General features: G+C 40.8%; 1 protein-coding gene across 1 annotated transcript in view; it reads right to left on the bottom strand.

The window, feature by feature from the left end:
* pappa2 (pappalysin 2) overlaps positions 1 to 15,968 on the bottom strand; it is a 105,767-nt gene that overhangs the window by 26,706 nt on the left and 63,093 nt on the right. The window contains exons 18-20 of the mRNA XM_086043446.1: positions 15,837 to 15,902; positions 15,665 to 15,761; positions 10,649 to 10,826 (exon numbers count right to left, since the gene is read on the bottom strand). Of these exons, the coding sequence (XP_085899572.1) occupies positions 10,649 to 10,826; positions 15,665 to 15,761; positions 15,837 to 15,902 (341 nt within the window). The remainder of the gene's footprint in view (positions 1 to 10,648; positions 10,827 to 15,664; positions 15,762 to 15,836; positions 15,903 to 15,968) is intronic.

Below are 15,968 nucleotides of genomic sequence, written 5' to 3'. Positions count from 1 at the left end.
TAAGCTTTTGATATTGTTACTGCAGGTTTGTCTGATGAAAATATAATTTTGGGGCGCGATGCGATTGTTCGGAAAACCTTGGCCCGCCACCAAACTAAGTTGCTGACCTCTATTTTACACACAGTGATCAACACAGTGTGTGTGTGAGGGCTCGTTTGAACGCGGTGATGGAACGGATTACATTCGTCAATCAAGGTACCAAGTGCCTGCATACCATGTGCATGCACTTTAACACAAATGACTTGGAGGGAAAAAAAGTCAAGTAGTGTTGGCCTACCAAAAACGTAATGACAAGCCATTCTGCCTGGGCTTCATTACAACCTTTCAAGGCTTCAAATCTTCAGCGGCACATGAGTTCCCTCCATTCTAGCACCAGGAATGAACTTCTCAAACACAGGTTGTTCACTTAAAGGTTATGCAGAAAAGTACACATCGTTGTTTCCAAAATGTATGAAGCACTCGTATCAACTTGCTGAGAACATTTCACGGGCTAAAAAGGTATACAATGAATGTGAATTTGTCAAAATGAGTGTTAGCGAGTGAGGGAATGCGAGGGAGCAGGGTCTGTATGCATATGTTTACACTGTGGCTCTTTGCAGTAACACACTCAAAATTGCGGCTCTTTGCCTTCAATGGTTGGTCGCCCCTGGTTTAGAATGTTCCTTTGGTTTGTTTTTTATTTTTATTCTGTTTATTGTCCTAGCCTGCCCTTGTGGCACTTACACGTCACTGCTTCTGCCTACTGTCATTCTCAAATCCATCATCCAAACTGGTCAGCATTGTATGCCTTGCAAGAATGTGTGGATTCTTCTAAAAACCCAAGACAGGAACCACAAATTCTGCAAATTGAACTTTAAGACAAAATAGTATACAAAGGAACAAGTAGGTCACATCGTGGACTGATTTGTCTCAGATAACATTCTTGTTTTCCTTTAAGGCTTAGTCCTGTGATAATACAGAGAGGAAAACTAAATGCTTAGCAAAGCCCAAAAATAATATACTTCTTCATTCTTCACGTGGAACATGACTGTTGAGTATAAATGGAGAGCACGAACATTCAAAAGCGATCATACATGTAATCTAATCTAATAGTTGATCTAATAGTTGAAAATAATCTGTTTGGACATGCTGGCACAGGTACAATAGAAATGTATTAGTTGTACCGTACTTGTTACTGGATATATTCTCCTGACTCTTGACAAGCACACCGGTCTTTGGTTGATGCCGTCCCAAAATATGTAACCAAAAGCCACAAATCAAATTATTTCTGCACAATCTGTTTTCAGATCACAAAAACTGGGGTCTACTGCTGACTCCACAATGACATTTGAGGATTCACTGCGGCTTGTCGACCACAGACAAGTTAGCGTGCATAATGTTTGCTCATTCTGATCATTTCAAGAACGTACTGAATCTTCAAAGCAGAAAATTGGGTATATCTGAAAAAAAATGGAATGGAAGAATGGAAGATAGAAGACTATTTTACGTAAAACTGAGTAGTAATATGGAATCAAACACTGATTATCATGAAGGAAAATTAGCTGAATGTGCCCTCCAAAAGCCGTCACCTTACCATGGTGGAGGGATTTTGAGTGTCCCAATGATCCTAGGATGGAGGTCGACAATCTATGACTCGAGAGCCGCATGCGTTTTTTAGTGCCGCCCAAGTGGCTCCCTGGAGCTTTTTAAAAAATGTATGAAAATGGAAATAGACGGGGGGAATACATTTTTGGTTATAATATGGTTTCTGTAGGTGGAAAAACATGACAAAAACATTCTTAACATTTTCCAATTATGTAAAAATGTGTGGAATTAATATTACATTTCAACATTTCTAGGGGCCCTAAAACCTAGCATCTGAGTTGTCTGGGACTATATGCCCCTGGCAGGGTCACTCATGGCAAATGGGTCTGAGGTAAGGGACCAGACAAAGCACAGCTCAGAAAAACCTTTATGATGAGTGAAAATTTTGAACCTCATTTTCCCTTGCCCGGACACGAGTCACCGGAGCCCCCCTCTAGAGGGCCAGGAGGTGGAGCTCGCTGGTGAGTGCCTGGTGCTTGGCCTGCACCCATGAGGACTGGCCGTGCACAGCCCGCAAAGGCAATGTGGGTTCCCCTCACCAACTGTGGGAGGAGCCAAAGGGGTCGGGTGCGTAGTGAGCTTGGCAGCAGCCAAGGTCCCCGCCTTTGATCCCCGGCTGCAGAAGCTAATTCTAGCGACATGGGATGTCACCTCTCTGGGAGGGAAGGAGCCCGAGCTGGTGTGCAAGTCAGAGAAGTTCTGATTAGAATCCTCCACACACATCTTGAGTTGGATTAGACGGGAGTGAAAATTCACTTGGAAGTTCTGTAGGGCAGGGGTGTCCAGCTCCGGTCCTCAAGGGCTGCTTTCCTGCCTGTTTTCCATCTCTCCTTGCTGCAACGCACCTGATGATCGTTAGCAAGCTTCTTCAGAGCTTGCTAACGATCATCAGGTACGTTGCAGCAGGGAGAGCTGGAAAACAGGCAGGACACCGGCCCTTGAGGACCAGGTTTGGACACCCCTGCTGTAGGGGGTGCATCAGGAGTACCTTTCAGCATTAATGGTGCCTTCACAAATGTGCAAGTTACCCGTGCCATGGACACTAGCACACCCCCATCACAGATGCTGGCTTTTTAACTTTGCGCCGATAACTCCTACCTACCTTGGCTGGAGGACACAACATCTATGATTTCCAATAACAATTGGAAAATGTGGACTAATCAGACCACAGTGCACTTTTCCACTTTGCGTCTGTCATTTCTGGGTGTTGTTGATGCATGGCTTTCGTTTTGCATGGTAGTGATCTAACTTGCATCTGTATAATGTAGTGACAAACTGGGTTATGTTCCAATGGTTTCCTAAAGTTCCTCAGCCCACGTGGCAATATTCTTCATACAGTGATGCCAGTTTTTAATGCGGTGCAGGATTGAAGGTCACGGGCATTCACAGTTTGTTTTCAGCCTTGTCACTTAAATGCAGAGATTTCTCCAGATTCTCAAAATCTTTTGATATTATTGACCACAGATAATGAACTCTCTAAATTCCTTGCAATTGTATGTTGAGAAACATTGTTCTTAAACTGTTGGACTACTTGTTCATGCAGTTTGTTCACAAATGGTGACCTTCAACCCATCCTTGCTGGTGAACAACTTAACCTTTTAGGGATATTTCTTCTATACCCAATCATGCCACTCACCTGTTTCCAGTTAACCTGTTCACCTGTGGAGTATTCCAAACAGGTTTCTTTAGCATTCCTCCCAGATTTTAGTTGCCAATGTCGCAGCTTTTTTGGAACATGTTCCAGCCCTCAAATTCAAAATAAGAGAATATTTGCAGAAAAACACAATGTTGGTCAGTTTAAGTATTAAGGGCTTTACATACAGTGGCTGAATAAGTATTTAACACGTCACAATTTTTAGCAGTAAATATATTTCCAAAGGTGCTATTGACATGGAATTTTCACCAGATGTTGGGAACAACCCAAGTAATTCATACATCCAAAGAAAGCAGAACAAATACCCAAATAACAAAATTGGCCATCACTGGGCCACACAATCCACCTGCATTTGGCACATGCCTCAATGAATGACGGTCCTTTAGTGGTCTACATCTGGTGTGCACAATGTGGGATACACTAGGTCCATATCTCAGCCAAACCATATAACCATAGCTGGCCCTACTATGGACCAGAACTGGTTTCTGATATCAGCCTTAATTCCACCTTAACCAAACCACTTCATGAGGATATTTGAACCTGATGTTTTTTCCCCCAAAAAGCCTCAACAACTACACTGTTGTAAACAAATCTTTATTTTCAGAAGTTGACAACCACCGCACATGAACTGGAAAACTGCTTTTTTTTTTTTTTTCAACACTGAACACAGAGTCCAAACTGGGACGCAGCATGCTCTTGCTGCTCTTCTCCATGCCCCCTTTTCTTCCTGCCACCATCAGAAGCCAGATGTGTCCATCTTTGGATTTGGCATCGATTTCCTGGTCTTTGGCCACAGATGTGTGGCCCAGGCGGCTACACCGAAACATGCAAACATGATTTTAAATAAATTTTTTGCATTGTCAGCTAATTTAACGACTAAAAAGAATAATTCCACTAAAACTGATATTGTGATGTCACATCAAGTGTTTCGTAAACGCAGTGTTGTCACTAAAGTGGTACTAATTAACGCGTTATTTTAATCTGATTACTTTCTTTCAGTAATGAGCAATCTAACGCGTTCATTTTTCCAAACCAGTAATCTGATTAAAGTTACTTTAGTTCCTTAGTGGCTGTGCGTTACTATTTTGTTATTGCCTCATAATATATGTAGAATGCAAAACTGTGTTGTCATTTTTGAAGAGAACATTTTTCTCTTGCATTTGGGAGTGACGTCGCATGTCACGTTTTCTTAGCCGGGGACGAAAAGCCAGGTCACGTGTATTACCATGCTGTGTGCGCGCAGAGCATCTGAGACCAAAATAACATAGCCTAGCTACCTTATTACAATGAAAGAAGCAGGAGAAGCACCACAAATGGGTGCATTTGCTCACTAGAAATACAGCCATTACAATGCATTTCTGTCCAGTAAAGATGACAAAAATATCTCAGCGCGTTGCAAATTTTGCGCTGGCTCAAAAACACTGTAGACCGCTAAAAACTCCACATCCAATTTTAGGGAACACTTGGACTCACAGCACAGCGTGATACAACTCGAAGCAAAGCCTACAGGTAACGAGACAGCCACCACCTCTACAGCGTTACTTCAGCGCCCCCCCCCCCCCCCCCCATGCAAATAGATGAAGTTGGATTTTAGGGAAAAAGCACCAGTAAGTGGGAATGAACTGAAAAAGTTGTTCGGGCGATATGTTACAGAGGAAATGTGTCCATTGAGTACTGTTGCCCTCTTTCCATGCAATAATTGAAAAGATCCCTACTAGCAACAATGCCGAGCTTCCCCACAGAGTGTCTTTCTCGTCATACCTCATTGTATGCCGACATGGAGAAAACTAGCCTGTTATTGTTACAGTTTGTAACCAGCCTGCAGGTGTAATGTGTTATACACCAATTCCTGTATTGTAAAGCCAATGAAACAGAAACAAGAAAACATGTTCATGTTTGAAGTTTATGCAATTTCAATAAAGTATTATTTAAGTAACCGGTTGTCATTCTTATGTTGAGGCAGCAAAGGCAAATCTGTAAAAAGTAACTTAAATTTAATTTCAAAGTAACTTAGTTACTTTGATAATAAAGTAATCAGTAAACTAACTGGATTACTTTGTTGAGGAGTAATCACCAATTGTTCCTTTTTCAAGTAATCTGTGACAACACTGCACAAATGATTACAGCTTTGTACAAAGAAACATTTTGTTTTGTTTTTAACTGATGTAAGTAAACACAAGGATGGACAGTGTTTTAAGAAAACTAACATTTGTGCATGTCATTACCAATGTATGGTCAATGAAAATAACCCTTGAAGATTCTTAAACTAGGTGCGACACTATGGGCTGAAATATGTGCCACCATGAACTGAATCCGTACACACAAAAGGTCAAAGTTATCCTAAACATAAAATAAAGGCAAGAAATTCAGGTACATAAAGTAAAAACCCTGCCACAGTTTCTCTTGAGCCACAAGTGCTTCTAATCAGCTAAAACAAGCGTAGACATTATCCACGGGTGGGATTCTGGAATCTTCTTCCTTGTGGGTGGCAGCTGATGTTTGAGGTGCATTACCGCCACCTACTGTGCTGGAGTGTGGGTCAGAGTAGTCCATCCATCTATTATCCAAACCGCTTATCCTCACAAGGGTCGCGAGCGTGCTGGAGCCTATCCCAGCTGTCATTGGGCAGTAGGTGGGGCACACCCTGAACTGGTTGCCAGCCAATCGCAGGGCACACAGAGGCAAACAAACATACATGCTCACAATCCCACCTAGGGGCAATTTAGAGTGATCGAGCAACCTACCATGCATGTTTTAGGAATGTGGGAGGAAACCGGAGTAGGAAAAAACAAACAAACCTAAATTCTTAAAAAGTGAAACAGAGAATAACCTTAATCCCTTCTGTCCTCAGCACATTTTTAAGACCAAACACTACCACCACACTCTTTTATAATTCATTTATAGTTTTCTGTACTTGTCGTGTTTTTTTGTTGTACTTTTTAGGCAAAGTCCGCTGATAGTGTAGTGGTACACACGCCTGAGTTGTGTGCGGGCAGCGTGGGATCAATTCCCGCTCAGTGACAGTGTCTATGTGTGCCCTGCGACTGGCTGGCGACCAGTTCGGGGTGTAGTCTGCCTTCGCCCATTGACGGCTGGGATAGGCTCCAGCAACTCCCCGCGACCCTATATAGGATAAGCGGTTTGGAAGATGACATGACATGACTTTTTAGGCACAAACACAATCATTCACACTCACATTTGTGGTCTATCGAGTGGGAAGTGAACCCACGCCGAAGTCAGGTGATTGCACCAACACCTCAACCAGTTGATTGATGTTCTTGAATAAAGCATCCATCCATCCATCCATTATCTGTACCGCTTCTCCTCACAAGGGTCGCGGGGCGTGCTGGAGCCTATCCCAGCTGTCTTTGGGCAGTAGGCGGGGGACACCCTGAACTGGTTGCCAGCCAATCGCAGGGCACACAGAGACAAACATCCGCACTCACAATCACACCTAGGGGCAATTTTAGAGTATCCAATCAACTTACCATGCATGTTTTTGGAATGTGGGAGGAAACCGGAGTGCCCGGAGAAAACCCACGCAGGCACGGGGAGAACATGCAAACTCCACACAGAAAGGCCGGAGCCGGGATCGAACCCACGACCTCTGAACTGTGAGGCGGACGTGCTAACCAGTCGACCACCGTGCCGCCCTTGAATAAAGCATTTGAAATAAATTAATAAATACTTGTACAGTTAGTTGGTAACATAGTAGGGCCAGCTATGGTTATATGCATTGGCTGAGAGATGCGCTTTATGTGGAGGACATTGTAGATACCAGATGTGGACAACTAAAGGACCGTAATTCATTGAGGTATGTGGGCCAAGTGCAGGTGGGTTTTGCTATTTTGCTGTCTTATTCTGCGGACGTCAGTCGACTTTTAACGTAACCAAACGTGGCATGTGGCGGCGTGTGTGTGTGATGTAACACAATTCTTACATCTGTGATGTAAAATAAGACTGTGTGTGGAAAGAAAAATGCATTTAAGGGTGGTGAAGACTGGCTATACATACCTGTATATGGCCCAGAGTTCTGAAGTGATTTCTGGGCCAGATACTTCACTCAACAACTGGCCCACATCTTGTTTGCCAGAATTAAGACCGTGCCTCCTTTGCCTGTCCTGGGCCATGTTCGGTTCACATGCCGTATGCCAGTGCTGACTGAATACCACCTGCGCCAGCTTCATGCCAGATCTGGCCCAAATGCCTTTGCAATGTGTGTATGCTCAGATATTAAGTTCTGTGTAATAATGTGAAATGACAGGGAGAATGCATTGCACATATGAAGAAGGGGGAGGCACGGTGGTCGACTGGTTAGCACGTCCGCCTCACAGTTCAAAGGTCGTGGGTTCGATCCCGGCTCTGGCCTCCCTGTGTGGAGTTTGCATGTTCTCCCCGTGCCTGCGTGGGTTTTCTCCGGGTACTCCGGTTTCCTCCCCCATTCCAAAAACATGCATGGTAAGTTGATTGGACACTCTAAATTGCCCCTAGGTGTGATTGTGAGTGTGAATGTTTGATGGTCTCTGTGTGCCCTGCGATTGGCTGGCAACCAGTTCAGGGTGTCCCCCGCCTACTGCCCGAAGACAGCTGAGATAGGCTCCAGCGCGCCCTGTGACCCTTATGAGGATAAGCGGTATCGATAATGGATGGATGGATGGAAGAAAGTGAGGTGCAAAAACGCATGGAAAGCCAAGACAACACCAAGAATTTAGCAGTAATCAAACAGTAATCCAGCCCCTTGTCCATGCAAATGAATACCAGATGGTTCAGTCCTAATTGATGGCCTACAAAAACGTCTTATTGCCAAGGTGTGAGTACGTGCACATCTCATAATGGGTAAGAATAAAGAGCTGCCGCAAGACCATCACAAACTAATTGTTGCAAAACAAAGATGCCATTGGTTAAGATGGCGTACACCTAAGCATTTAAGCATAATACGGAAGTGGAAGCCACTCGTACGCCATAATTTTGCCTCAATCAGGTGCTCCTGATTTCTGACAGAGGAGTGCAAAGAATAATCAGACGAGTTGTCCAAGAGCCAAGGACCACCTGTGGAGGGCTTCAAAAAGACCTGGAATTAGCAGGTACTATTGTCACAAAGAAAACACTGAGTAATGCACTACGCCACTATTGCCTGTATGCACGCTCAACACGCAAGACCCCATTGCTGAAGAAAAAGCATGTCAAAGCTTGTTTAAAGTTTGCTAAACAATAACCGAACCGAAATGTGATTTAGCGTACCGTTACACCCCTAATATATATATATATATATATATATATATATATATATATATATATATATATATATATATATATATATTTTTTTTTTTCAATTTAAATTATTCTCAAATACAGTACATAGCCTACCTACGCACTTTTTTCCATTAGTATTTCTTTCATTATTTAAATTTATATATATATATATATATATATATATATATATATATATATATATATATATATTAGTATATAAGTATATAAGTATTCAGACCCTTTGCAGCGATCTTCATATTTAACTCACATGCTGGCCATTTCTTCTGATCCTCCTTGAGATGGTTTTGGTCCTTTATTGGAGTCTAGCTGTGTATAATTAAACGGATTGGACATGATTAGGAAAGGCACACACCTGTCTATAAGACCTTACAGCTCACAGTGAATGTCAGAGCAAATGGGAATCATGAGGTCGAAGGAACTGCCCAAGGAGATCAGAGACAGATTCTGTGGCAAGGCACAGATTTGGCCAAGGTTACAAAAGAATTTCTGCAGCACTCAAGGTTCCTAAGAGCACAGTGACCTTCATAATCCTCAAATGGAAGAAGTACCACCACTTAGAATGAACACCAACATTTCAATCTCTGTCTCATCAGACCAGAGAATCTCATTTCTCATAGTCCGAGGGGCCTTTGTGTCTTTTTCGGCAAACTCTATGCAGACGAGGCTTCCGTTGGGCCACTTTTGTCATGGTCGGAGCAGGAATTGGACCCAAAAGTAGACATGAGACAAAAATGGAAAAGTAAAAGTCTTTATATGCAAACATTCAGAGTAAGGCAGAGCAGGGCGTGGAAGGCAAAACGTTCTGACAATGTGTAAGTGAGTAACTCCAGTTTAAATAAAGTAAAAAAACACGCCCAACACTTTGTGACCAAATAATTTGTGACCAAATACTTTGTGACCAAATAAAGGACAAAGCGACTAGCAACATAAAGGAGGGAATCACCCAAACCCAGACACAGTATCATAACAACTTTGCCTTAAAGCCCTGACCTGCAGAGGGCTGCATGGATAGTTGACTTTGTGGAACTTTCTCCCATCTCCCTACTGCATCTCTGGGGCTCAGCCACAGTGATCTTTGGGTTCTTCTTTACCTCTATCACCAAGGCTCTCTTCCCACAACTGCGCAGTTTGGCTGGACAGCCAGGTCGAGGAAGAGTTGTGGTCCAAACATCTTCCATTTGAGGATTATGGAGGCCACTGTGCTCTTAGGAACCTTGAGTGCTGCAGAAATTCTTTTGTAACCTTGGCCAGATCTGTGTCTTGCCACAATTCTGTCTCTGATCGCCTTGGACAGTTCAACTTCAATCTCATGATTCTCATTTGCTCTGACATGCACTGTGAGCTGTAAGGTCTTATATAGATAGGTATGTGCCTTTCCTAATCAAGTCCAATCAGTTTCACACAGCTGGACTTCAATAATCAATGCTACTGGAGGTGCTTCATCATATGCACCAAATGTTTGGAAAGATCTTCAAGCCACCTTTAAATCTAGAACCACTCACGCCCCTCAGTACTTTAAAAATATATTTTTAAATCAATCCTGAAGGAACAATGCAACTGTTTTTAGCCTGGTACCTTTTGAATCTGTCTGTTTGAATGTGCTTGTCTGTGTAATGTCTACCGCTCTACTGTGTGGACTGTGTCAATTGTCTCAAGTGTATGTGTGTGGCCTTGTGTCTTTTGTTTGTTCTGCAGTTTTCTGCTGCCTGTCCTGGCCAGGACTCCCTGTGAGCAGAGTTATTTTAACTCAGTGGGACCTTTCTTGATTAAATAAAGGTCAAATAAATAGATAAATACAAGGTTAAATAGTATACACTTATTGATGAGTAAAATAGATTTGTTTATCTACGGGGTCTCAAACAATGTAATTTCCGATTTAGGCATACAGAACAACACTGATAGACTCTTGACGTAAGTGCAATACAAAAGTATCGGGCAAGCAATAACGTTTAAACTGAGTTAACTTTATAGCCATTCCAGCGCCAGGTGAGTCGTGATTGGTTGTCACTGAGACATGAGCAACTGTGATGTCATTTTCATTCGACAGCAAGTGGCAAAATGGCCGCCCCCTGAGATGAATAAAAATGTGTGGATTTTGATGCTTAATTCATATTCCACAAACAAGTTGTGATTTACCTTGAAGTATGGCTGGTGAGCCACAGGTAAAGGAGCATTGCTTTCCATAGGTCGTTCCCCAGGGACAACGGTATATAGCATGGTAGACATGAGACAGATCAGGCAGGCCACAGTCAACAGGCTGGCAGCTAACTGCACGATTCCATAAACCATGAAAACATTCCATCTCTGTCTGTCTCTGGAAGAAGTAGAGGCACAAAAGTAAGAGGGATAGTATAATCAAAATAATATTTCATACAATAAAATGCAATCATTTCATTCCACAATGGACATTCTGACTTATCGTCCGTTTTAACAATTGTAAAGCACTCACATAACAAAACCTTTTAATGTTAAAAACGTCTTAATTTATGATACATTTCTTAAAATTGTCTCTCTGGGCTTGTTTCATCACAAAGTAGCTCATTCATGGGTCTACACTCAGTTTTCACAAGTATATCACAGTCACAGTTTTCTTTCAGCATTTCTATTTATATACTGTATATAAAACTATAAACATGTAATGAGTTTTCACTCCCTGACAAGATTTTTTTTATGGATTTGTTAGTATCAATCCATGTTATTAATTGTATTATTTATTTTTGATAATATAATAACACTAATAAATAGTAAATAAATAACTGCTATTGGCTGGGGACCAGTTAGGGTGTACACCGCCTACCACCCGAAGACAGCTGGGATAGGCTCTGGTGAGGATAAGCAGTTCAGAAAAATGAAGAACATAAATAAATAATTACATTTTATTTTATCAATCCATGTTATTGTTTTAGTAAGCAATAACAAACTTAAGTTGTGTATGAATGTGTGCGAATTTGTGAATTTGAATTTGAGGCTTTGTAAAGCGCTTTAGGCACCATATGATGTAAATAAAGCGCTACGTGTGCACTCTATTCACCATTTAAGTATATCGGGATTCATATGAAATGTAAAGCCTTGAGAGGTGATTCGAGAGGCAGCATTGCACCTTCTTGATCCGTTTTTAATAGAATACAATTTAACTGCCCTTTGTTTATTTATTTATTTTTTTTTGCTAAACCTCACCCTGTTTAATGCGTGTATAAAAGATGCACTATTCTAACCCAACAAATATGGGTTTGAAGCAAACAATAAAAAACACATCACAAACTGTCTTTTTTTCCCAGTGCAAAGTGCTCTCTTGCTTGGAAATGACCATTTAAGGATGTCACAAAACTGCTGAATAACAAATGAATATTAAGTGCAAGAACTAATTTTGTAATTTTTTTCCACAAAATTCAACTCACTCAAAATTTTAATCTTATTGCAGGACTATGTTTGTCCTGCATATCATTCCAAATCCGCAAAAAAAAAAAAAATATGCCGACTCATGTCTATACATGAGTCGGCATATTTTTTTAAGTTTAAGACTAAGACATGTCTGCCATCTAGTGATGAATGGTGATATTACAACTTAAAACTACAGTCGACCCCTGCAGATTTGCAGTTCTGCACCTGCGGATTCGCTGATGATTCTTTTTTTTTTACAAATAACTTTGTCATGTTTGGGATTTTTGATTTTTGAATTTCTATCTCCATTTTCCCCTTGTTTGCAGAAACAATATTGAACGTTCAACAGCGGGGGTTTTTCCAACAAATTTATGGGTTTGTAAAAAAAAAGAAAAAAAAAAGGACATTCCTGAATTTATTTATTTATTTATCAATCATTGATAATTAGTCAAAGGGCTACTCAGAGTGTGGCCAGTGGACGCATGTGGCTCGCAGGCCACCATCTGCCCATCACCGACCTATGCAATTGTGAGAAGTAGGGAATTCATTAAGAACCATAATGTAGCTTTTAAAGTCACATGATCAGCTCAATATGGATCTTCAAAAAATACTGATTATATGACAAATGATTATTTAGAGAGTTTTGAGTAAATAAACTACATAAAGTGAAAAAAAAAACTATTAGTTTCCCTTTTAATTTTCATTTTATCAATGCCCAAGTTAACATGAAGTTTTGAGGGAAAACAGGTTTACACAAGTCTGTAAAATTTTAGCAAAATCAGTGGAAAAACATTTCTGCCATCAACAACAACAAAAAAGTACTTCTATCAATAAACTGACCATGCAAAAGATGAGCCCTTTCATTGTGCATGTGATGCAAGAGCACGAGGAAAATATGTTGTGTCACAGCGACGCAGAAGGTGAGCCTCGAGTAGGGCTATGTGATTAGGGAAAAAAAATAATCGTGATATTTTGATTGATATTGAAATCACGTTTATTAACAATTATTTATTGATTCCAAAACGTAGTATTTGTTCAACTACCAAAACTCCCAACTATCATCATAGCCTCACTGCATCTTTGCACTAACTTAAACTATCAATAAGCATCTCCCTTATAATATTTATCTTATTTATTTTGTCTTATTTTGTTGTTCTATGTTTATTTTCACAAGTATTGGGACTTACTGGGCTAACCCGGGACCTCTGGTATCGTATTTCATGCCATATCATGTGGAAATGTCGGTTGGTATTAATAAATAGAACTTGGAAGAACAACCGGGCAATACGGTTGTTATGATCTAAAATAAAAACATACTTTGAACTAATAGAATAGCAATAAATAAAATATGGACTGTGACTGCTATGCACATTGGTCTCTAATGGGCAATGTGGTGCAGTGCATGCATAGAGTACACGTTTACAATGAGATGATAACAGTAGAAGAAGAAAGTAGAAGAAAACTTTTTTCACAGATTGGAAAGAATATGTGCCTGTGAGTATGTTATAGGGCTGCATGATTTTGGAAAACCATGTGATATGTGTTGAATGTAGTGATATTGAAATTACATTTTTATTATTTAATGAAAAAAATGTACACCAAAATATTTTTTTTTCATGCAGCAAAATAAGCATACCTAATGTATTCTTCGCTAATTAATTGTAATTACCCTAGATAATGTTCAACTATTGGATGGCGATGCACATTGAAGTTTGCGAATCCATAAGAAATTTATATGCTCGCTAGATGTATAGTGCATGAGCCAATATTGCAAAATCGATATTTTTTCAATATATTGTGCAGCCCTAGTATGTTACTTGCGCATTTGTGTGTGAATATTAGTTATTAGAAGGAATATCACTCCCAGAAGTCGATGCTAATTTTCTGTTACCATGTCAGTGGAATTTTACATTGACTCTAGCATTAGTACTGGCAATAATTTTTGAAATATTGAAAGTATTGGAATATGCAATAGTTGTAATGTACAGTAATTCTATTTCTTGTGCGTGTGGGGTGTCAAACAGTTTAAACAGGGAGGGAAGGGTCACATAATGCCACATGCTTGCTCATTCAAGGTACTTTCACAATGTCAGGAACTTACACTCTGCACCGTTCGACACATTCATTGTTTTTCTTCGCTGATAATATTTTTTAATTTCCCAGCTCTAGCTTCCAGTTAAAAAAACAGTTCAACTTGAGAGCAGTGTCGCTGTGACGGCATATCCAATAGGAGAGAGGTTAACCGGGTGATTTCGGTGTGTTGACAGAATGAGACCAACCACCGGGTAAAGCATCCATTCTACTTCCTGGTAGACCACTTCAAAATATGAGTAGGCTTGTACCGGGGTGCCAGAATCCCTGTGTGCTGCCCTGCGGTGAACACCAAGAAAACCAAGTGCTATGTGAAAAGGCCTCAACTCCTTAACCATTCGTCCGAATCACTGTTGAACTTTGTGAATATCTTCATTTCCTATGTCCTGGCATGTCCTCAAACACATTTTGAAAGAAAATGATGCCAAACCAAAATGGATTACACAAAATTGGGATCAAACTATTTATTTGTATAAACTGACAACCCTCGTGAGGATAAGCGGTATACAAAATTGATGACTAGATGATTTACGATCACGTAGCTTTCATCATTAATCATTACGACTAAACTTCGAACAAGGGCAGGGGAAAAAGGGGCCTGGCCCCCTCAAATAAATATTGTGCCGCCGCAAACTAAATCCCCCAGAATATATTATATTTCACATATTTTTATTGTCTCATGCCTCTCTTCTCCGCTCCACTTCTTAATGTCTTAAAGTCTTTCTTGGCCCCTAAAATATAAAAAAGTTGTTTCTCGTGACATGTTTCTCGACTCTGCTCCATCTCCCCTTTTCACTCTGCTCAGAGTATCGGTCTGCTGCCGGCTTGCTGTGAGGGATAAGTGTCTGTAGTGAGCTGAGACTCAACTTCCAATCACCCTTCAGTATGCAAATGAGCCAGTGTTGTCAGTTTGACATGGTAAAAGATGCTGGAGCACAATGCCCCCTCCAGATTTGTGGCTGCCCCCTCATACATGCCTGTCTGGACCCGGCCTTGCTTGGTGTTCAGGGAGTTGACCATTTACTCAATTATAAATATTTGGGGATGTCGTCAGAACAAACACACGGAGTGTTTTTCAAAGCACTCAATCAATGGGGGCACCACAAATAATTTGTTTATTTATAATTATCAAAATATTTCTAAAACGCTAATTTCAAAAGGCCACACCCTAATTCCCATGAGTATGATTAGCTTGAATTTTTTTTTTTTATAACCGCAACACAGTGTGTTTTATAAACATTTCATAATTTGCATAAATGTATCATACAGTCATGTTACATTTCCTTGTGGTATTTCATCATACTCACTAAACTTACTCACAGTGTTAAGGGAGTGACAGCAATACAGTGAGAGTAGAAAGCAGGGCCTTCAGAACTCATCTTGTTATTCTTATTCGACCCAGGTGCTTAATTGAGCCCAATATTCCTTCACAATGCGGTTTTTAAAATGCCCCTCACCTCATAAGTGTTAGCCTCATGAAATTTTACCCTCAAGTGCTGCTCGACGTGCTGTACACAATAGCCTCTGCGCGGTAGTTTTAAACGCCACAAATGCTGACAGCAATGATAGCGGAAAGCAACATTTCTCTGGAATGTTCTAGTTGTAATTATAATTTGTCCATGGATTACATTATAAAGCCAGCATGTTACAGTGTAAAACATAAGACATTATTCATTGTACCTGGTGTGGAGGGATTTCTCTCCCGTTAAGGACAGTGACGCTGAAACCAAAGTGACACTGAACAGTGCAGTGAGACGACTGCCCGCCTCCTAAACACCTGCAAGGACACAATTTCTACTTTGAAAAGCTTCCACATTACAAATATAATGACATTGTATTAGACAGGGCCCACCTGACAGAGGCATGCTCTATCTGGGGTGGGCTGCAGCTGTCCATTTGACATGTCTGTGTCAAACAGCTATTGCAGGAACACAGCACGTAGCAGAGGCACAAAAAAAGAGAGCAAATTAGAATGTATAATGGT

The sequence above is a fragment of the Filicampus tigris genome, chromosome 10, assembly GCF_054856515.1.
Source record: "Filicampus tigris isolate MCC_2025a chromosome 10, RoL_Ftig_1.0, whole genome shotgun sequence".
NCBI classification, from domain to species: domain Eukaryota; kingdom Metazoa; phylum Chordata; class Actinopteri; order Syngnathiformes; family Syngnathidae; genus Filicampus; species Filicampus tigris.
Note: the sequence above shows the minus strand (reverse complement) of the source record. Positions and strands in the feature narration are given on the sequence as shown.